Here is a 22,374-nt window from a genome sequence, read left to right as displayed (position 1 = left end):
GGTTTCACCATACGTGATTCGCCCGCCTCGGCCTCCCAAAGTGGTGGGATTACAGGCGTGAGCCACCTCGACCCGCCACTTTCTTGTTTTGTGTTCTTTTTTCAGCAGCTTTATTGACATATAATTTGCATACCGAACAATCTATCCATTTAAAGTGTACAGGTCAATAAGTATATTCACAGATACATGCAACTATCAAGTATCACCACAGCCAATTTTATAACATTTTCATCATCAGCAAAAGAAACTCAATAGGTGGCACACTGAGGGATTTTAGGGGAGTGAAACTGTTTATTATGATGCTGTAATGATGGACATGTGTCATTATACACTTACCAAAACCCATAAGATGTACAACACCAAATGAACCTTAAAGGAAACTGTGGGCTTTGGATGATAATGATGTGTCAATGGAGATTCATCGGTTGTAACAAATGTACCACTTTGCTTTGGGATATTGACAGTGGGAGAGGCTACACATGTGTAGGATAAGAGGATGTATTGAAACTCTGTATTCTCTGCTTAATTTTGCTGTGAGCCTAAAACTGCTCTAAAATAAAGTCTTAAAGAAAGAAGTCCAGGCATGGGGGCTCATGCCTGTAATCCCAACACTTTGAGAGGCCAAGACGAGTGGATCACCTGAGGTCAGGAGTTCGAGACCAGCCTGGCAAAACCCTCTCTCTACCAAAAATACAGAAATTAGCCAGGCATGGTGGTGTGCACTTGTAATCCCAGCTACTCAGGAGGCTGAGGCAGGACAATCGCTTGAACCCAGGAGGTAGAGATTGCAGTGAGCCAAGATCACGCCATTGAACTCTAGCCTGGACTTCAGCATGAGACTCTTTCCAAAAAAAAAAAAGGAACAAAGAAAGGAAGGATGGAGGGAGGGAACCTCATACCTTTTACCTGTACCCCTTATCTCCACATCCCACCAGGACCCAAGTAACCACTATCTTCTCACCATTAATCTTTTGTAGTTCTTTTACATTGCACAAGTGCTTGGCAAGGTACTAGATGTATTTATTAAGAGCTTAATATGTATTAACAATTGCATCATCTAACTTAATCCTTATCATAACTGTCAGGTCTGAGTGTTTATTGTTATCTCAAAGCCGAGGATATTGAAACTTGAGATAGGTTAAATCACTTGTAACCAGTAAATGGTGAAACTAGCATTGTATCCTTGGATTATCTTTTTTTTTTTTTTTTTTTTTTTTGAGACGGAGTTTCGCTGTTGTTACCCAGACTGGAGTGCAATGGCACGATCTCGGCTCACCGCAACCTCTGCCTCCTGGGTTCAGGCAATTCTCCTGCCTCAGCCTCCTGAGTGCTGGGACAACAGGCATGCGCCACCATGCCCAGCTAATTTTTGTATATTTAGTAGAGATGGGGTTTCACCACGTTGACCAGGATGGTCTCGATCTCTTGACCTCGTGATCCACCTGCCTCGGCCTCCCAAAGTGCTGGGATTATAGGCATGAGCCACCGTGCCCATCCTTGGATTATCATTTTAAAACTCATGCTCTTAACCTAACCTTTGTACCATAATATCTATTGTAGTAAACTGAATTTTTGAAGCTAGCAATATCTATGAGAAATTTTACTAAGATTGTAATGGAAAGACTTAACTTGTTGGGGCATGCTGCATGCCGGCTCCCTCACAAAATTTGCTGTATATTCTTTTAATAGCCTCTTTGTATATCTCTTCACATTGTTCTTCAAGCTCATATAAACGCACAGATACATTGTAGGGGCTTCTTGAGGGGTTATTTTATAAAAATAGGATTATACTACAAATACCACTCTAAAACTTACTTTTCTCACTATGGACATCTTCTATTTTTTTTCCTCTCTATTTTTATTTTTTATTTATTATTATTATTATTTTTTTTTTTTTGAGACAGAGTTTCGCTCTTGTTACCCAGGCTGGAGTGCAATGGTGCGATCTCGGCTCACCGCAATTTCCGCCTCCTGGGCTCAGGCAATTCTTCTGCCTCAGCCTCCTGAGTAGCTGGGATTACAGGCATGCAGCACCACCATGCCCAGCTAATTTTTGTATTTTTAGTAGAGACGGGGTTTCACCATGTTGACCAGGATGGTCTCGATCTGTTGACCTCGTGATCCACCTGCCTTGGCCTCCCAAAGTGCTGGGATTACAGGCGTGAGCCACCACGCACGGCCTCTATTTTTATTTTTTATTTAATTTTTTAATTTTTGGTTCATTTGTTATCTTATGGACATCTTCTGTTTCTGGAGATAGACCTAGCTCTTTCTTTTGAGTAGCTGTGTACTATGCATATCATAATGCAACAGGTACCTTATTGGTGGAGGTTGGGTTTTTTTGCTGTTACATACTATATTTCAGTGAATATACTTACACCTTTATTTTTGTGCTTTTGCATACTATATATGTAGATAAGAATCAGAGGATTCCATGTATTAAAAATTTTTTTTTAATTTTTTATTGCATTTTAGGTTTTGGGGTACATGAGCAGAACATGCGAGACAGTTGCGTAGGTACACACATGGCAGTGTGTTTTGCTTCCTTTCTCCCCTTCACCCACATTTGGCATTTCTCCCCAGGCTATCCCTCCCCACCTCCCCCTCCCACTGGCTCTCCCCTTTTCCCCCCAATAGACCCCAGTGTTTAGTACTCCCCTCCCTGTGTCCATGTGTTCTCATTTTTCATCACCCACCTATGAGTGAGAATATGCGGTGTTTCATTTTCTGTTCTTGTGTCAGTTTGCTGAGGATGATGTTCTCCAGATTCATCCATGTCCCTACAAACGACACAAACTCATTCATTTCTGATTGCTGCATAATATTCCATGGTGTATATGTGCCACATTTTCCCAATCCAGTCTATCATCAATGGGCATTTGGGTTGATTCCAGGTCTTTGCTATTGTAAACAGTGCAGCAATGAACATTCGTGTACATGTGTCCTTATAGTAGAACGATTTATAGTCCTTTGGGTATATACCCAGTAATGGGATTGCTGGGTCAAATGGAATTTCTATTTCTAAGGCCTTGAGGAATCGCCACACTGTCTTCCACAATGGTTGAACTAATTTACACTCCCACCAACAGTGTAAAAGTGTGCCTTTTTCTCCACATCCTCTCCAGCATCTGTTGTCTCCAGATTTTTTAATGATCGCCATTCTGACTGGCGTGAGATGGTATCTCAATGTGGTTTTGATTTGCATCTCTCTGATGACCAGTGATGATGAGCATTTTTTCATATGATTGTTGGCCTCATATATGTCTTTTTTCATAAAGTGTCTGTTCATATCCTTTGCCCACTTTTGAATGGGCTTGTTTGTTTTTTTCCTGTAAATCTGTTTGAGTTCTTTGTAAATTCTGGATATCAGCCCTTTGTCAGATGGGTAAACTGCAAAAATTTTTTCCCATTCTGTTGGTTGCCGATTCGCTCTAGTGACTGTTTCTTTTGTCGTGCAGAAGCTGTGGAGTTTCATTAGGTCCCATTTGTCTATTTTGGCTTTTGTTGCCAATGCTTTTGGTGTTCCATGTATTAAAATTTTTGATAGATGCTGCTAATTGTTCATTAAAAAGGTTGTACCACTTGAACAGTTATATCACATGCACAGTAAGGACCCAGATCCTGATCTGGGTACCTTTCCTCTCCTCAAGGAGCTTAATAGAATGGCTAGATCTGGATGTGTAGCAGATAAAGAACAAAGTCAGCCTAAGATACCTTGTGCCAAAAAAAAACAAGAAGTTCTCAAAGATTAATGAAGTCTTGGGGTTTTTTTGTGTTTTTTGTTTGTTTGTTTTTTCCTGCTCAGAGTAAGACTCTGCCCATAGAAGGGTTTTTTTGTTTTGTTTTGTTTGAGATGGAGTCTCACCCTGTCGCCCAGGCTGTAGTGCAGTGGCATGATCTCGGCTCACTGCAACCTCCACTTCCCGGGTTCAAGTGATTTTCCTGCCTCAGCCTCCTGAGTAGCTGGGATTACAGGCATCCACCACCACACCCAGCTAATTTTTGTGTTTTTAATAGAAATGGGGTTTCACCGTGTTGGTCAGGCTGATCTCAAACTCCTGACTTCAAATGATCCACCCGCCATGGCCTCCCGGAGTGCTGGGATTACAGGCATGAGCCGCTTCGTCTGGCCTAATTTTTGTATTTTAGTAGAGATGGGGTTACGCCATGTCGGCCAGGCTGGTCTGGAACTCCTGACCTCAGGTAATCCACCCATCTCAGCCTCCTAAAGTGTTAGTATTACAGGTGTGAGTCTTGTATAAAGGATACAAACAGTCAGCTAGAAGATGTTCTAAATGACCAAATTTGGGACAGTTTGGATATCAAACAAATCATTGTAATTAAACCACCCTGAATTTTTTAAAACATAAATTCATCTCCATTGACACTAAAAGATGGTAGGGAAAAGAGTAGAGCTCTTTTAAAAAGAAGAATATGGCCGGGCACGGTGGATCATGCTTGTAATCCCAGCACTTTGGGAGGCCGAGGCAGGTGGATCACTTGTCAGGAGTTCAAGACCAGCCTGGCCAACATGACGAAATCCCCTATCTACTAAAAATACAAAAAAAATTAGTTGGGCATGGTGGCAGTCGCCTGTAATCACAGCTACTCTGGAGGCTAAAGCAGAAGAATCACTTGAACCCAGGAGGCAGAGGTTGCAGTGAACCGAGATCATGCCATTGCACACCAGCCTGGGCAACAATAGCGAAACTCCGTATCCAAAAAAAGAAAAAAAAATGGAGACTAGCCAGTAAGGGTAGAAGGAAAGACAGTATTTTAAAAATTCACCATCTTGTAATCCTCTGTATGATATGGGAAATTACTTTTAGGCAAGGATCATCATGGAGGCTAATATCCTGGTGAGAAGAAGCTGTTGGGCTGGTCACATGGTATCATAGATTACTTACTTATCAAACATAAAAGGGAAAAACATCTTTACACTGGAGAAATCCTATGGTTACCACCTTAAGCAGATCATCAGATCAGCAACACTAGTGCAGGAAATCATGATGTTAATGTGTTATTTTGTTGGATGCAGTAAGAAGTACCCAATTCACTTGTGAAACATTCTTTCCAAAAATAAACCCTCCTGTTTATCTGCAGGATTACTTTCTATAGTTAGAATTGAAAATGATTCTACTATATGACCTTTCTTAGGAAGGTTATGTTAGTGACTTGTCTGAGTCCCAGAGCCCTTGTTTGTAAAACAGGGACACTGAATCAGAAAAATGTATGAAAGTAACCTAGCATGTAGTTTGTTATATCGTAAGAATGTAACGTATTAGTTCAGCTCTGCTGTCAGAATCCAGTCATAGCCACCAAGTATATAGCTGAATGAAAACTGTATTTCTCTTTTTCTGATCTTATTTTCTTGTCTAATTCTATGTAAGGTAGTGGGAAATGAGACAAAGCTTTTCTTTTTCTGTACTTTAAATTCTGGATTGGTCTTTTTGAATAGGCAGTTGGGAAATGTTGAAAACATGAGCAAGAATAATTTACTTCAAGTTCCAGCTGGTTCTCTTCCAAAGATAGCCCTTAGAAAGTATAATGTACTTTTTTTCTTTGTACTCTAGTTCCTAGTAGAATATGGAAGGTAAGACAAATTGAGGGATTTTGAGTACAATGTCGTTTTAGAGAATATAAACAGTGGCCAGGTGCAGTGGCTCACGCCTGTAATCCCGGCACTCTGGCAAGTCTGGAGTTCAAGACTAGACTGACCAACATGGTGAAACCCCATCTCTACCAAAAATACAAAACTTAGCCAGGCATGGTGGCATGCACCTTTAGTTCCAGCTACTTAGGAGGCTGAGGCAGGAGAATTGCTTAAACCTGGGAGGTGGAGGTTGCAGTGAGCCGATATCGTGCCACTGCCCTCCAGTCTGGATGACAGAGCAAGACACAGTCTCATATAAATAAATAAACAAACAAACAATGAAGTAGTAATTCATAGGAGACTGGAAAGGAAAGTTTCCAGCCCTCGAGGGAGGACTGAAGTTACATCATAGCAAGACTCCTCCCTGGGGTATGACCCTTATAACAAGTCATAATTGTTATTCCCTTAAGAAAGTGACCTATTTTCCTTAAAGAAGGTGTGCTGGGCAATTAGGTTTAGTCTTAATATTCCTAAGCCTCCTTTTTATTTCCTCAAACAATATTAAATAAATTCATGGAAGGCCATCCCTCTCAAGAAAATGTGACCAACCCTGTACATAAATAGCTTTATTAATATCCTTAGTTGTTGGAAAGCCAAATCATTGCCGGTTTGAAAGTCATTGTTTGTCTCCTAGACAGCTGCTCAGGAAGCAATCTTGCATGCGTCTGGAAATGGCACATCCAAGGACTACTGCATGCTTTATAACCCTTATTGGACAGCTCTTCCAAGTACCCTAGAAAATACAGTAAGTAAATCACAGTTACTATTCATAAACATAAAAATAGTGAAGAAGGTACAGTGGCTAATACCTGTAATCCCAGAACTTTGGGAGGTCAAGATGGGAGGATTGTTTGAGACCAAGTGGTCAACACCAACTGGGCAATGTAATGACACCCTGTCTCTATTTAAAAAAAAAAAAAATGAAGAAGTGAGAATGAGCGATAATTGTGTTTTATTGTATGACACCGTTGGAATATATGGTTGTTAATAAATAATTTTATTGATTTTTCTCAAGTGTTTTTCTCTCTGGGAAAACAGAGCATTTTAAATACTTAATTCTAAGCCTAAATATTTCTAATTTAAAAGATATTGTCTTAAACCAATATTGATAACTGAATGCAGTATTTATAACTGAATGCATTTAGGATGAAATATGATTTTTATCATGTTAAAAAGGCATTTCTTATTTTCAGACTTCCATTAGTTTGATGAATCTGACCTCGACACCACTATGCAACCTTTCTGATATTCCTTCTGTTGGCATAAAGAACAAAGCAGTTGTGGTGCCATGGGGAAGCTGCCATTTTCTTGAAAAAGCCAGAATTGCACAGAAAGGAGGTGCTGAAGCGATGTTAGTTGTCAACAACAGTGTCCTAGTAAGTTATAAAAACAATCATAACTTATTTTGAGCTCATGATGTGAAATTTCACAGAAATGGAATAAACGTCTTTATGTATGGTTTAGAGGCTGAGTTTTGAGTATCTGATAGCAAGATTCTTTGTAAATAAATAGACCTCATAGGCATTCACTTGGAAAGTTTTGCAGGTTTTCTATTCCTAGAACAGGTAAGACTTTGTTAGGAACAAATACATATTTATGCATCTATATAGACATATGTGTATTATACTTACATAGTAGGATATATATAATATTATAAATGCCATGTGTAATAGCATTCATCAATTTAAGTTCATGTTAAAAGTATTCAATTTTGAGAATTTACAGAATATTAAGAAAGAATACCTGAAATTTTGTCTTATAACTTAAAGAAAGATATAATATTTATATTTAATGGAATAGTATTTTATTCTATAAATATTTTAGTAGTTAATAAGTTTTCATAATTTTGTTTTTTTTAGTTTCCTCCCTCAGGTAACAGATCCGAATTTCCTGATGTGAAAATACTGATTGCATTTATAAGCCACAAAGACTTTAAAGATATGAAGCAGGTAAATTAGTAATTACGTATTAGATAAAGTTTATAAATAGTGTATCTCTTTATTTTTAATCACTGCTATTTAATTTTGAGTGTTAGATTTGCTCCATTTGCTAACAAGAGGGTATAAGGCCTATCAAGTTTTTCTTTGGAAAGTACTCACCTCATTTGGCACAAAGTGTCTCAAAGCCTACTAAACCTGTGAAAGGATGTTTGTCTTCAGTTCTTTAAAAATCTCTTGTCTCAAGAATGCACTCTAGAAAAAAAGGGAAAAAAACGTCTTGTCATGTCATTTATTTTAACTTTAAATTCTTGAGCAAAATATGATTGCGTGGAACACTGCACTTTCAAGATTTTATAAACCAAAGCATATCATACTTTTGATTAGAGAATATATTATGTCATCAGACAATAAATCTAGTCTTCTTGACTGTCTGATGTATAATATCCATTCCAGAGTAAAATGTGGACTATTGCTGTTATGACTATAGTACAGAGAAAAGTTATTCCTTTGTTTAACTGTTATTTTGCCTTTCAGACTCTAGGAAATAATGTTACTGTGAAAATGTATTCTCCATCGTGGCCTAACTTTGATTATACTATGGTGGTTATTTTTGTAATTGCTGTGTTCACTGTGGCATTAGGTGGATACTGGAGTGGACTAGTTGAATTGTAAGTTTAATTAACTTTAACATTTTTGTAATAAATGGTTAAATTTTTTTGCAATCATTGCAATCATATAACAACATTTAAAAATGTTATCTGCCCTCAGAATATGATGCCAGTAAGCCCAGTCTGCAGGTTTGTCCTCATGTAGATCACTTACATTTTCACTAGGAGGAAAAGATTCATCGATATCTCTATTCTTCCCATGGCAGAGGAACATTAATGTCACATCAGAGACTTTTTTTTTTTTTTTTGAGACAGAGTTTCACTCTGTTACCCAGGCTGGAATGCAGTGGTACGATCTCAGCTCACTGCAACCTCCACCTCCCAAGTTCAAGCGATTCTCCTGCCTCAGCCTCCTAAGTAGCTGGGACTACAGGCACGTGCCACCACATCCAGCTAATTTTTTGTATTTTTAGTAGAGACAGGTTTTACCTCGTTGGCCAGGATGGTCTCGATCTCCTGACCTCGTGATCTGCCCACCTCGGCCTCCCAAAGTGCTGGGATTACAAGCGTGACCCACCACACACAGCCTCCATGTTTGTTTTTAACTTTACTTTATAAAAACCACTGATAAATTGAGGCATCTCTCAAATATAGGATTTCTCATATTAAAAATTATATTTTCTTTTTATATTTTTAAGATGGAATCTCGCTCTGTCACCCAGGCTGGATGATCTCAGCTCACTGCAGCCTTTGCCTCTTAGGTTCAAGCAATTCTCCTGCCTCAGCCTTCCGAGTAGCTGGGATTACAGGTGTCTGACACCATGCCTGGCTAATTTTTGTATTTCTAGTAGAGATGAGGTTTCACCATGTTAGCCAGGCTGTTCTCGAACTCCTGACCTCAGGTGATCCTCCTGCCTCGGCCTCCCAAAGTGCTGGGATAACAGGCGTGAGCCACCATGCTCGGCCTAAAACTTATATTTTCTAACCTTGGCAACATAGTGAGACCTCATTTCTACTAAAAATAAAAAAATTAGCCAGGCATAGTGGCACACACCTCTAACCCCAGCTGCTCAGAGGTGGAGGTAGAATGATTGCTTGATCCCTGGAGTTCCAGCAGTCCAACCTGGGCAACAAAGAGAGACCCTAGCTCAAAAAAAAAAAAAAAAAAAGCCAGGTGCAGTGACTCATGCCTGTAACCCCAGTCCTTTGGGAAGTCAAGGTGGGCGGTTCACTTGAGCCCAGGAGTTGAAGACCAGCCTGGGCAACATGGTGAAACCCTATCTCAGCTGGATGTGGTGGCTCACACCTGTAATCCTAGCTCTTTGGGAGGCTGAGGTGGGTGGTGACCTGAGGTCAGGAGTTCATGACCAGCCTGGCCAACATGTTGTAACCCCATCTGTACTAAAAATACAAAGATTTAGCCAGGTGTGATGGTTTCAGCTACTATAGGCACACACCACCACACCTGGCTAAAGGCAGGAGAATCACTTGAACCCAGGAGGTGGAAGTTGCAGTGAGCCAAGATCGTGCCACTGCACTCCAGCCTGGGCAACAGAGGGAGACTCCATCTCCAAAACAAAAAATAAAAACAAAAATTATATTTTCTAAGTATTTTTATTGAAAGAAATGAATAAACCACAAACTGCATTGTTTGCCATAAATTCATGCATTGAAAAGTAAAACGCAATCCAACTGAATCTGTATATCCTCCTTCTTCTCCAACAATAGCTTTAAATGCTTTCTATATACTTTATAAGTTTTATTCAAATTAGTTCTAATGTATGCAGATTAGGGGAAATGAGTTATAATAAATTATCTTTCAAATTACCCTCTACAAACTTCTAACCCTACTATCTCCATAACCATATCTGCGGCTAAAGTGAATAATGATGTAATGTACTATTTGTGGGGGCCCAAAGCATCTGTAATCTTAATTTCCTGAATAGCCAAAGATTTCAACTTTCTGCCAATTTAAACAAAAAGACTCAAATGGCCAAAATTATTCAGCTAGAGGAAAAATCTATAGCATGAAGATTAATTTAAAGTTTTTTTTTTAATTTATTTTGAGACAGAGTTTCCCTCTTGTTACCCAGGCTGTAATACAATGGCGCAGTCTCGGCTCACCGCAACCTCCGCCTCCTGGGTTCAAGCAATTCTCCTGCCTCAGCCTCCAGAGCAGCTAGGACTACAGGCGTGCACCACCCATGCCCAGCTAATTTTTGTATTTTTAGTAGAGACGGGTTTCACCATGTTGACCAGGATGGTCTCAATCTCTTGACCTCGTAATCCACCCACCTCGGCCTCCCAAAGTGCTGGGATTACAGGCATGAGCCACCGCACCCGGCCAGATTAATTAAAATTTTAAAGCATGTCATATTTTAATTTAAATATAGAAATTTCATATGTACATAAAATTTGGATTTTCCTATTTAATAGTAACCTGAACTTGGTCTCCCTGCAGTTTTGTACCTTTGGCTCTAAATTAAAATAGGCAACATACTATAGAAGAGTCAATGTATATTCATAACTCACAATGAAAAACAAAAGAAAAAAATGTGCCCAGAGCATATGATTTCATGTATGAAGGGCAGAATATATTTCCCTTGTGAATTGTTGTATAGCTTCCATTTGAAAGGTCTTATTTGTAACTAACTGAAGCTAGGGTTATTTGTAATTTCTTAAATACTAAAATTTGACTGACTTACATCAAGAGGGAAATTTTAGAGTTTAACCAGTGTAGGTTCCTGGAATGTTGAGCTGTAAACATTTTACATATTTGGAAAGCATGTTTCAACATATATCAGTCACATCTTTTATATGAGTAATCATGTTTTTGTTCTTCATTATTAATCTTTATTTTTTGTTTTTTGAGATGAAGTCTCATTGTGTCGCCCAGGCTGCAGTGCAATGGCACCATCTCAACTCACTGCACCCTCCGCCTCCCAGGTTGAAGCGATTCTCCTGCCTCAGCCTCTCAAGTAGCTGGAATTACAGATGTGAGTCACCACACCCAGCTAATTTTTTTTATTTTTATTTTTTTAGTAGAGATTTCTTAGTAGAGATGGGGTTTTGCCATGTTGGCCAGGCTGGTCTTGAACTCCTGACCTCAGGTAATCCACCTGCCTCAGCCTTCCAAAGTGCTGGGATTACAGGATTGAGCCACTGTGCCCGGCCTGATTTCTGCATTTTTAACAAGTTCCCAAGTGATTTTGCTTGCCCATGAACCACATTTTGAGTTTAGCAAGGCAAGGTTTTGGTTTTTTTTTTTTTGAGACGGAGTCTTGCACTGTTGCCAGGCTGGAATGCAGTGGCACAGTCTCGGCTCACTGCAACCTCCGTCTCCTGGGTTCAAGTGGTTCTTCCGCCTCAGCCTCCCAAGTAGCTGGGACCACAGAGGCATGCCACCATGCTTGGCTAACATTTGTATTTTTAGTAGAGACAGGGTTCCACCATGGCCAGGATGGTCTCGATCTCTTGACCTAGTGATCTGCCCGCCTCGGCCTCCCAAAATACCTGGATTACAGGCATGAGCCACCATGCCCGGCTGGCAAGCTTTTTTATATACATGCTAGGACAAGCTCCTCCTTGAGAAAATTGGAAATTGGAGGAGAATACATACCAGCTTTTTTATTGGTAAAACGTGATGATAGAGCAGAAACAAGTAATTTGTTGCCTTCAGTAACCAGACTGGGAAAGGAAATGTCCCATACCTGCAGGATCATGGGTTTTAAAATTGAGGGGGCTGATTCTAAGAGCAAAATAAAGATAGAGAGAAGTAAGTATATGTGGGAGGACAAGGGGGTGGTGATCATATGGAGAAAGAGAATATGAATCAGTGATATAAAGGAAAAAGTTCCATAAGAAGAATTATTACAAACATAAGGTGCATCATTTAGCAAGTAAAGACAATTGGATGGAAAGAGAATAAGGCTTAGGGAAGGGAAGACTTGCCAGAACAGGGCCTCACAACCCAAAATTACTCTACGAAGTGAAAGATGTACCTTAAGCAGAAGGGATAGATGCCTGGGTTCTAGGGAAAGACTTTTCAGCAGAGTGTTAACTTTTTTTTTTTTTGAGATGGAGTTTCACTCTTGTCGCCCAGGCTGGAGTGTACTGGCACCATCTCGGTTCACTACAGCCTCTGCCTCCTGGGTTCAAGCAATTCTTCTGCCTCAGCCTCCTGAGTAGCTGGGATTACAGGCATGCACCACCACACCCAGCTAATTTTTGTATTATTAATAGAGATGGGGTTTCACCATGTTGGCCAGGCTGGTCTTGAACCCCTGACCTCAGGTGATGAGGCCTCCCAAAGTGCTGGGATTACAGGCATGAGCCACCACACCCAGCCTAAAATCTTTTTTGTTGTTGTTGTTGTTTTTTTTGAGACGGAGTCTTGCTCTGTCAGCCAGGCTGGAGTACAGTGGCACAATCTCAGCTCACTGCAACCCCTGCCTCCTGAATTCACGTGATTCCCCTACCTAAGCCTCCCACGTAGCTGGGACTACAGGCACGAGCGACCATGCCCGGCTAATTTTTTGTATTTTAGTAGAGGTGGGGTTTCACCATGTTGGCCAGGATGGTCTCAATCTCCTGACCTTGTGATCTGCCTGCCTCGGCCTCCCAAAGTGCTGGGGTTGCAGGTGTGAGCCACCGCACCCAGCACAATCTTTTCATAATAAGGTCAATGGTCAAGCTTAGGTTCGTATTGCATATGGCTCTCAAGCTGATATGAAAGTAGTTTTTTTATCCAAAAAAGATGAAATGTAATTTTTTTTTAAGCCCAACTTACTTTTTTTAAGATGGAGTCTCACTCTCACCCAGGCTGGAGTGCAGTGGCGTGCCATCTTTATTCACCGAAATCTCTGCCTCCCATGTTCAAGCGATTTTGCTGCCTCAGCCTCCCAACTAGCTGGGATTACAGGCCTGCGCTACCACACCTGGCTAATTTTCATATTTTTAATGGAGATGGAGTTTCACCTTGTTGGCCAGGCTGGTCTGAACTCCTGACCTCAAGATCCTCCTGAACCACCCACCTTAGCCTCCAGAAGTCCTGGGTTTACAAGTGTGAGCCATTATGCCTGGCAGAATTATAATATTTTAATGTGATGTAAATCTAATACTCTGCATGCTTTCTTTCAAGAAATTGCCTGTGCTTTTTAGTCTGATGACTATAAATATATAAATCTTTAATTATTACGCCTTATAGGTGTATTGTGACAAAAAAAAGTATCTTTAAATATATCTCTGCAGTGACAGATACCAAAATCAGCACCTTTTTACACTCAGGTCCCACATTTATAGAAATTTAATACCCTGTCATTCAGCTCTAGAGTTTTAGGGGAGGTGCTAGTATGTCTCCATCAACTCTCTCCTTGCTCTTTTCCCAGATGCTTAATATGGTGGCCATCTCAGCCAACATTTTTCTAATAAGAAAGTGGCTTGTTGGTACACAGTTGGCAAATATGCAGTTTGAAAGGAATAAACTGGGCTGGGCACGGTGGCTCACGTCTGTCATCCCAGAACTTTGGGAGGCCGAGGCAGGCGGATCACGAGGTCAAGAGATGGAGACCATCCTGGCTAACATGGTGAAACCCCGTCTCTGCTAAAAAAATATAAAGAAATTAGTCAGTCATGTTGGTGCACACCTGTAGTCTCAGCTATTTGGGAGGCTGAGGTGGAAGAATCACTTAAATCCAGAGGCAGAAGTTACAGTGAGTGGAGGTTGCAGTGAGCCGAGATTGTGCCATTGCACTCCAGCCTGGTGACAGAGCGAGACATCGTCTCAAAAAAATAAAAATAAAAAACAATTACCTGGTATGGTGGCATGCGCCTGTGGTACCACCTACTTGGGAGGCTGCGGCAGGAGAATCCCTTAAACCCAGGAGGCAGAGCTTGCATTTAGCTGAGATCTCATCACTGCCCTCCAGCCTGGGCAACAGAGCAGGACTCTTTCTCAAAAAAAAAAAAAAAAAAAAAGAGAAGCTACTTTTAGAAGTACTTCACTATCTGTAAGTCGATAATAGTAAGTTTGTAAGAAGCATTGGCTTTAGTTTGAAATTTATTATGTCAATATAATTTTCAAATTAGATAATGTAAACATCTACAAATATTAATTTGTTTATATAATGAATATCTCTTTCAACAATTTTACCTGCAGAAAAAAATGTTTTAAAAGTTAGTTGTTAGAAACAGATCATCTCTGGAGGATAGTACTTATGGGGTTTTTAGTTTCTAGATTAATTTTTTTTTTTTAATTGAGACAGAGTCTTGCGCTGTCACCCAGGCTGGAATGCAGTGACGCGATCTTGGCTCACTGCAGCCTTCGCCTCCTGGGCTCAAGCAATTCTGTCTCAGCCTCCCGAGTGGTTGGGACTACTACTAACAGGTGCACACCACCATGCCTGGCTCATTTTTGTAATTTTAATAAAGATAGAGTTTCACCATACTAGTTAGGCTGGTCTCGAAATCCTGACCTCAGGTGATCTACCTGCCTCGGCCTCCCAAAGTGCTGGGATTACAGGTGTGAGCCACCGCATCCAGCCTAGATTAAATATTTCTTTTTGGGGTGCTGTTTTTAAAAAGTACATTAGTTCTTATAACAAGATATCTTAGCCTGGGTGCAGTGGCTCCCAGCACTTTGGGAGGCCAAGGCGGGCAGATCACCTGAAGTCGGGAGTTCAAGACCAGCCTGACCAACATGGAGAAACTCCATCTATATTAAAAATACAAAATTAGCCAGGCGAGGTGGCACATGCCTGTAATCCCAGCTATTCAGGAGACTGAGACAGGAGAATCACTTGAACCTGGGAGGTGGAGGTTGCGGTGAGCCAAGATCGCACCATTGTACTGCAGCCTGGACAACAAGAGCGAAGCTCTGTCTCAAAAAAAAAAAAAAAAAAAATACAAGATATCCTAGAAAAATAATAAAAAATATTTCGATAAATAAAAATACATTGCTTTCTTAATCAGAAACTAAATTGGTATTAGAGAGAGATTTTTTAAATAACTATGCTTGGCTAAGATTTGCTAAAGTTCTTGTGTGTTTATACAGGGAAAACTTGAAAGGAGTGACAACTGAAGGTAGAGAAATGAGGAAAAAGAAGGAAGAATATCTAACATTTGGTCCTCTTACAGTTGTGATATTTGTGGTCGTCTGCTGTGTTATGATGGTCTTACTTTATTTCTTCTACAAATGGTTGGGTAAGAAGTCATGTTTTATGTTTGCTATTATTAACATACATTCTTTTCATTGATTAATACTAGATTTATCTTTTCCTTTTAGCCATTCTACCTGGAAAACTTATGTATATAATTTTATTAATGTATTTTTTTTAATTGTCAGAGTGTTAGGTCTCTGTTACTCTGAGATAAAAATACGCAGATTAAAAATACTCTCTGTTTTCAGATGAGAACACTTCTTCATGGATGACTTGAAATAATTGCCATGGGCCCTAAGTTTTTCTCTCTGTAGATGAAGAATGATATAGCTCACCATCTAAGCAGTGAACTAAGGGGTTCTTGGTGGCTGTGTTTAGTTATATGAAATAGAATATTATTCAAATTATGTTGTATTGCCTCTACATAACTCCCAAAGTATAGCAGTTTGCAAATAAAGGTGTCTTATTGCTTGAATTTTATTTTGCTTATATAGGCAGTTAGGATCATATTATATCTGAAGACACACAGGTACTTCCCTGTGATCTAGAGAGTAGTAGCTTTATTTCCTTGAAGAAAGTGGGAGTAGGAACTGTAATGGCTTGTCCATCCCTGAACAGTCTTATTAATAGTCTAACATAATGAAAATTTGCCATCCCGGGACAGTATACAGCACAAAGAGAAGGGAAACCAGGGAAAAAGGAGTGTACCTGATAAGAACTAGCAAAAAGCCCGTTTAAGAGCCACTAAAGGCTACCATGCTTATGTGTATAGCATTAGCATAAATTTCTGGTTTAGAAAACTAGGCCCTAGGATTTGTTTCATTCAGTTTTTGTTCAGTTTCTCTTGTCCTGTGACAGCATTTTAAAAACTATACCTATGACATCTTTTTTTGGTTTGTTTGTTTGTTTTTTGAGACAGAGTCTTGCTCTGCTCTGTCACCCAGGCAGGAGTGCAGTGGTACAACCGGGGCTCACTGCAACCTGTGCCTCCCACATTCAAGCCATTCTCCTGCCTCAGCCTCCTGAGTAGCTGGGACTACAGGTGCATGTGACCATGCCCAGCTAATATTTGTATTTATATTTTATTTATTTATTTATTTATTTATTGAGCAGGAGTCCTGCTCTTGTTACCCATGCTGGAGTGCAAATGGTGCAATCTCAGCTCACCGCAACCTTTGCCTCCAGAGTTCAAATGATTCTCTTGCTTCAGCCTCCCAAGAAGCTGGGATTATAGGCATCTGCCACTATGCCCAGCTAATTTTTGTATTTCTGGTAGAGATGGGGTTTCACCATGTTGACCAGACTGGTCTCAAAGTCCTGACCTCAGGTAATCAGCCTGCCTCGGCCTCCCAAAGTGCTGGGATTGCAGGCATGAGCCACTGGCTTATGGTGTGTATTTTTTAATTTGAAAGAACTCATTCTGGCTTGATGTGGTGGCTCTCGCCTGTAATCCCAGCACTTTGGGAAGCCAAGGTTCGTGGATCACTTGAGAGCAGGGGTTCAAGACTAGCCTTGCCAACATGATGGGAGGCTGAGGCAGGAGAATTGCTTGAGCTGGGAAGGCGGAGGTTATGGCTAGCCAAGATCGCACCATTGCACTCCAGCCTAGGTGACAGAGTGAGACTCCATCTCAAAAATAAATTTAAAAAAAAACCTCATTTTGTGAATATCACTCATTTCAACCTGTTGCTGATAGAGCGAGTACTAGGATGATATTTGTATTATGTTGGCATCAAACAGATGATTTTATTAATACTCCTTCACATTAATTTGTTACCAACTCTCAGTTGATAGTAGTCATTGATAAAGAAAAGAGAGCCCTTTACCCAAAACCATATTTTAATTTTTGATGAGAAATTTCCTTAAATTTTTCATTATTTAAAAAGAAGACGGTTGGCTCACACCTGTAATCCCAGCATTTTGGGAGGCCAAGGCGGGTGGATCATTGAGGTCCAGGGTTTGAGACCAGCAGGGACAGCATGGGAAAACTCCATCTCTACTAAAACTACAAAAGTTGGCCGAATGTGGTGATGCATGCCTGTAGTCCCAGCTACTCAAGAGACTGAGGCAGGAGAATCGCTTGAACTCAGGAGGCGAAGGTTGCAGTGAACCGAGATCACGCCACTGCACTCCGGCCTGGGCGACTGGACGACTGGGCAAGACTCTTTCTCAAAAAAAAAAAAAAAACCTCAAGATCTAAATTTCAGCTTAGTAAGTAATTCAGGTCATAGTATAGTCACTTCTCTGGAAGTATGATTCAATAAAGAAAGCTAAAGAAGTAATATTGCTTATATACATATTTTCTTATCACCTTTCTTTCTGTTCTCATGTAATTTAGTGTTTTGTTTTTTTCTAGTTTATGTTATGATAGCAATTTTCTGCATAGCATCAGCAATGAGTCTGTACAACTGTCTGGCTGCACTAATTCGGAAGATACCGTATGGACAATGCACGTACGTATCTCTTACAGAAAATCTTACGATGTTGGTATTTATAATTTAAAACATTACAAGAAAAAGTAGAAGTATTATTTGAAAAGTATGCAGTCTGATACACACTGGACCTATAGGTGTTTAAATTTAAATTTAAGTAAAATTAAATAAAATTAAAAATTGAGTTTTTCATTCTCATTAGCCACATTTCAAGTACTCAATAGCCACATGTGGCAATAGCTACCATATTGTACAGCACAGATATAGTACATTTTCATCATCATGGAAAATTATATTAGACTTATAAACATTTTATTATGTCATTTGTTTTACTTAAAATCAAGACTTCTAAATTGGTATTTTAGTCACTTCTTATGACTGTGGTTAACATTTGCCACTTCTTATATCAAGTGAACATTGTACTTCATCTGCAGTGTTAACTATTTCAATTTGCTTTTTTAGGATTGTGTGTCGTGGCAAAAGCATGGAAGTGAGACTTATTTTTCTCGCTGTACTATGCATAGCAGTAGCTGTTGTTTGGGCTGTGTTTCGAAATGAAGACAGGTATGAATACTCAATATATTTGCTTTTAGATTAAGGATGAATTGTTTCATATCTTTCCCTGATACTTATTCATTATGATTATTATGGAATTTTTTAATTTACTTCTGTGCCAGAATATCATTCTTGTAATAAACTACTTTTAAAGTAAGCAGATCTTATGCTAATGCATTTGAATGCATATAGAGAAGGAAATATGAATTATGATTTCAACACCTACACTGAAATAGACTTTAATAATATACTTAATTATGGTATAGCCACACAGTAGAGCTCAATGCAGCTCTAAACAGTGAAGATCTCTAGAACTGATTTGCAACCAGTTCCAGAAGAGAGAGAGACACAAAGAGAGAGAAAGTGAGTGTAGAAACAATCCAAATGTCATCAAACCTTGAATGGATAAATACATTATGTTATATTAACACCATGGAATACTGTTCACCAGTAAGCAAGCCATATACCATATGCACAAGGATGAATGAATCTCAGACGTAATGCTAAGTCAAAGTCATCAGAAACAAAAGAGAACATACTCAATGATATATAAAGTGCAAAAGAGGACAATCTATACTTTATTTTTAACTTTGATTATTATGGGAACATAAGTATATATATTTATGGGATATATGTGATGTTTTGATACAGGCATACAATGTGTAATGATCAGATCAGGGTAATTGTGGTATCCATCACCTCAAACCTTTATCATTTCTTTGTGTTGGGAACATTCCAATTTCACTCTTTTAGTTATTGTACGATATACAATAAGTTATTATTAACTGTATCACCTTACTATACTATCAAACACTAGATCTTATTTATTTTATTTAACTCTATTTTTATACCTATTAACCATCTTTACTACCCCCACCCTCTACCTGTTTTTAGCCCCTGGTAGCCATCATTCTACTATCTCCATGAGTTCAATTTTTTATTTTTATTTTCTTAATTTTAGCTCCCACTATGAGTGAGAACATGCAGTTTTTGTCTTTCTGTACTAGGTTTATTTCACTTAACATGATGTCTTCCAGTTCCAGCCATGTTTTTGCAAATGACAAGACTTCATTCTTTTTTGTGGCCGAATAATATTCCATTGTGTTTGTGTATAATTTTGTATGTATGTATAATTTCCTTTATCTGTTTATTCACTGATGAACACTTAGGTTGATTCCATATCTTTGCTATTGTGAATAGTGCTACAGTAAACCTGAGAGTTCAGATATGTCTTTGATAATACTGATTTCATTTATTTTGGATGTATATCCAGTGGTGGGATTGCTGGATAATATGGTAGTTCTGATTTCCGTTTCTTGAGGGATTTCTATACTGTTCTTCATAGTGGCTGTACTAATTCCCACCAACAGTGTACAAGGTTTCCCACATCCTTTTCCCACATCCTTATAGCACTCTGGAATAAGATGGTATCTCATTGTAGTTTTGATTTACATTTCTCTGACTGCAACCAGATTTCATCTGATTGGAAATCTTGAGCATTTTTTCATATATCTGTTGGTCATTTGTATATCTTTGGAGAAATACCTATTCAGATATTTTGCCCAATTTTTAATCAGGTTATTTGTTTTTTTCCTATTGAGTTGTATGAGCTCCTTATATATTCTGGTTATTAATCCCTTGTCAGATGGGTAATTTGCAGATTCTTTTTTCATTTTGTGGGTTGTCTCTTCCTTTGCTATGCAAAAGCTTGATTTGATTCCATTTGTCCATTTTTGCTTTGGTTGTCTATGCTTTTGGAGTCTTACTCAAGAAATCTTAGCCAAGACCAATGTCCTGGAACATTTCCCCAATGTTTTTGTCTAGTAGTTTCATGTCTTAGATTTAAGTCTTTAATCCCCTTTGATTTGATATTGGTATTTTTTTTAAGTGAAAAAAAGCAAAGTGCAAAAATATATAGAGAGTATGCTGTCTTTTATGAAAGAAAGAAGGGAATATAAGAAAATATACAGATATCTATTCATTTGCAGGAAGACAACCAGAAAAAGATATATACTTAAGTTTATATAATGCTTTATTAATAAAACTATTGAAGACTGAAAGGATTTAATGGCCGAAAGTTTTAGAAACAAAGCTCATACAACTTTATGTAGCTTCAAGTAGAATAATCAATGGATAATGTTCATGTCAGTTTCTGATGGAATAAGTGGTTGCATAGCTCTTCTTTTCTTTTTTTTGAGACAAAGTATCACTCTGTCACTCATGCTGGTACAGTAGCTCAATCTTGGCTCATTGCAACCTCCTCCCAGTTTCAAGCCATTCTCCTGCCTCAGCCTCCTGAGTAGCTGGGATTACAGGTGCCTGCCACCATGCTGGGCTAATTTTTGTATTTCTAGTTGAGATGGGTTTCACCATGTTGGTCAGGCTGATCTTGAACTCCTGACCTCATGATCCGCCCACCTTGGCCTTCCAAAGTGCTGAGATTACAGACGTGAGCTACCGCCATCAGCTCTTGTATTCTTTATATTCAAGCTATTTGGATCTGTGTTAACACTGATAATCTTTTGTTCACAGCCGTTTTCTAGAATGAGACATCTGTATAAGTTAAAAGGTTAGGCCGGGCATGGTGGCTCACGCCTGTAATCCAAGCACTTTGGAGGACAAGACGGGAGGATCACCTGAGGTCAGGAGTTCAAGATCAGCCTGACCAACATGGTGAAACCTCGCCTTTAAAAATAAAAAAATAATAAGTTAAAAGGTTAAAGATAAATACTCACTTATATGTCTGATATATGTTCTTCTGAGGTAGCCTTTTCACTATTGCTTAGTATAATAATACTCATGGCCGGGCACAGTGACTCATGCCTATAATCCCAGCACTTTGGGAGGACGAGGTGGGCGGATCATGAGGTTAAGAGATTGAGACCATTCTGGCCAACATGATGAAACTCCTTCTCTACTAAAAGCACAAAACAATTAGCTGGGCGTGGTGGTGCGTGCCTGTAGTCCTAGCTACTCAGGAGGCTGATGCAGGAAAATTGCTTGAACCCGGGAGGCGGAGGTTGCAGTGAGCCAAGGTCGTGCCACTGCACTCCAGCCTGGCGCCTGGTGATGGAGTGAGACTCTGTCTCAGAAAAAAAAAAATAGTAATAATAATATCCATTATTCTACTAGGACAGTAAAATTACCAAAAATGGAATATATGAGGGGTTTTGTTGTTATGCTTGCTGTTTAATAATTAAATAGTCAAAAATCAGCCAGGCATGATGGTGCATGCCTGTAGTCCCAGCTACTCCAGAGGCTGAGGCACAAAAATTGCTCGAACCCAGGAGGCAGACATTGCAGTGAGCTCAGATCGCACCACTTTACTCCAGTCTGGGTGACAGAGTAAGATGCTGTCTCAAAAAATATATATGGAATAGTCAAATCATAGCAATTAAACAATATTACCTTAGTGATCTATGTCTTTTGAAAAGCTTCATCTAAAAATTGATAAAGCAATAGAGTAATATCTTTTGATTTTTAGGTGGGCTTGGATTTTACAGGATATCTTGGGGATTGCTTTCTGTCTGAATTTAATTAAAACACTGAAGTTGCCCAACTTCAAGGTAATGTATACGATACTACTTTGCTAGTTAAAATAAATTTTTAAAAGACAACTTTATTAAACATAATTTACATACAATTAAATGCACCAATTTTCAGTGTACTGTTTATGGAAATTTTATGAACGTGTACCTTTATAACCACTATGCTAGTGAAGTTGTAGAACATTTCTCATCTCTTCCAAAAGTTCTACCATGGCCTTTGCAATCAGTCCTAACTCCCAGGCCCAGACAACCGCTGATTTGCCTGGCTAAACGATTATAGTTTTTTTTTTCCTTTCTTTTACTTGATAAATGTAAGGGGTTCAAGTGTAGTTTTGTTACATGGATATATTGGGTAGCGGTGAAATGTGGGATTATAGTATAGCCGTCGCTCGACAAATGTGTGTTGTCCCCAATGAGTAATTTCTCATTCCTTACTCCTTCTAACCCTACAACCATGCCGAGTATCCAGTGCCTATTATTC

The 22,374-nt window shown here is 39.2% G+C and overlaps 1 protein-coding gene across 4 annotated transcripts in view; it reads left to right on the top strand.

Annotated features, from left to right (window-relative positions):
* Window positions 1-22,374, top strand: part of SPPL2A (signal peptide peptidase like 2A) — a 56,692-nt gene that overhangs the window by 11,224 nt on the left and 23,094 nt on the right. For all 4 annotated transcript variants that reach the window (XM_009005448.5, XM_078334241.1, XM_009005447.5 and 1 more), the window contains exons 2-9: window positions 6,288-6,398; window positions 6,847-7,029; window positions 7,513-7,602; window positions 8,128-8,261; window positions 15,253-15,401; window positions 17,715-17,811; window positions 18,253-18,354; window positions 21,830-21,911. In XM_009005448.5, the coding sequence (XP_009003696.1) occupies window positions 6,288-6,398; window positions 6,847-7,029; window positions 7,513-7,602; window positions 8,128-8,261; window positions 15,253-15,401; window positions 17,715-17,811; window positions 18,253-18,354; window positions 21,830-21,911 (948 nt within the window). The remainder of the gene's footprint in view (window positions 1-6,287; window positions 6,399-6,846; window positions 7,030-7,512; window positions 7,603-8,127; window positions 8,262-15,252; window positions 15,402-17,714; window positions 17,812-18,252; window positions 18,355-21,829; window positions 21,912-22,374) is intronic.

The sequence above is a fragment of the Callithrix jacchus genome, chromosome 8, assembly GCF_049354715.1.
Source record: "Callithrix jacchus isolate 240 chromosome 8, calJac240_pri, whole genome shotgun sequence".
NCBI lineage: Eukaryota > Metazoa > Chordata > Mammalia > Primates > Cebidae > Callithrix > Callithrix jacchus.
Note: the sequence above shows the minus strand (reverse complement) of the source record. Positions and strands in the feature narration are given on the sequence as shown.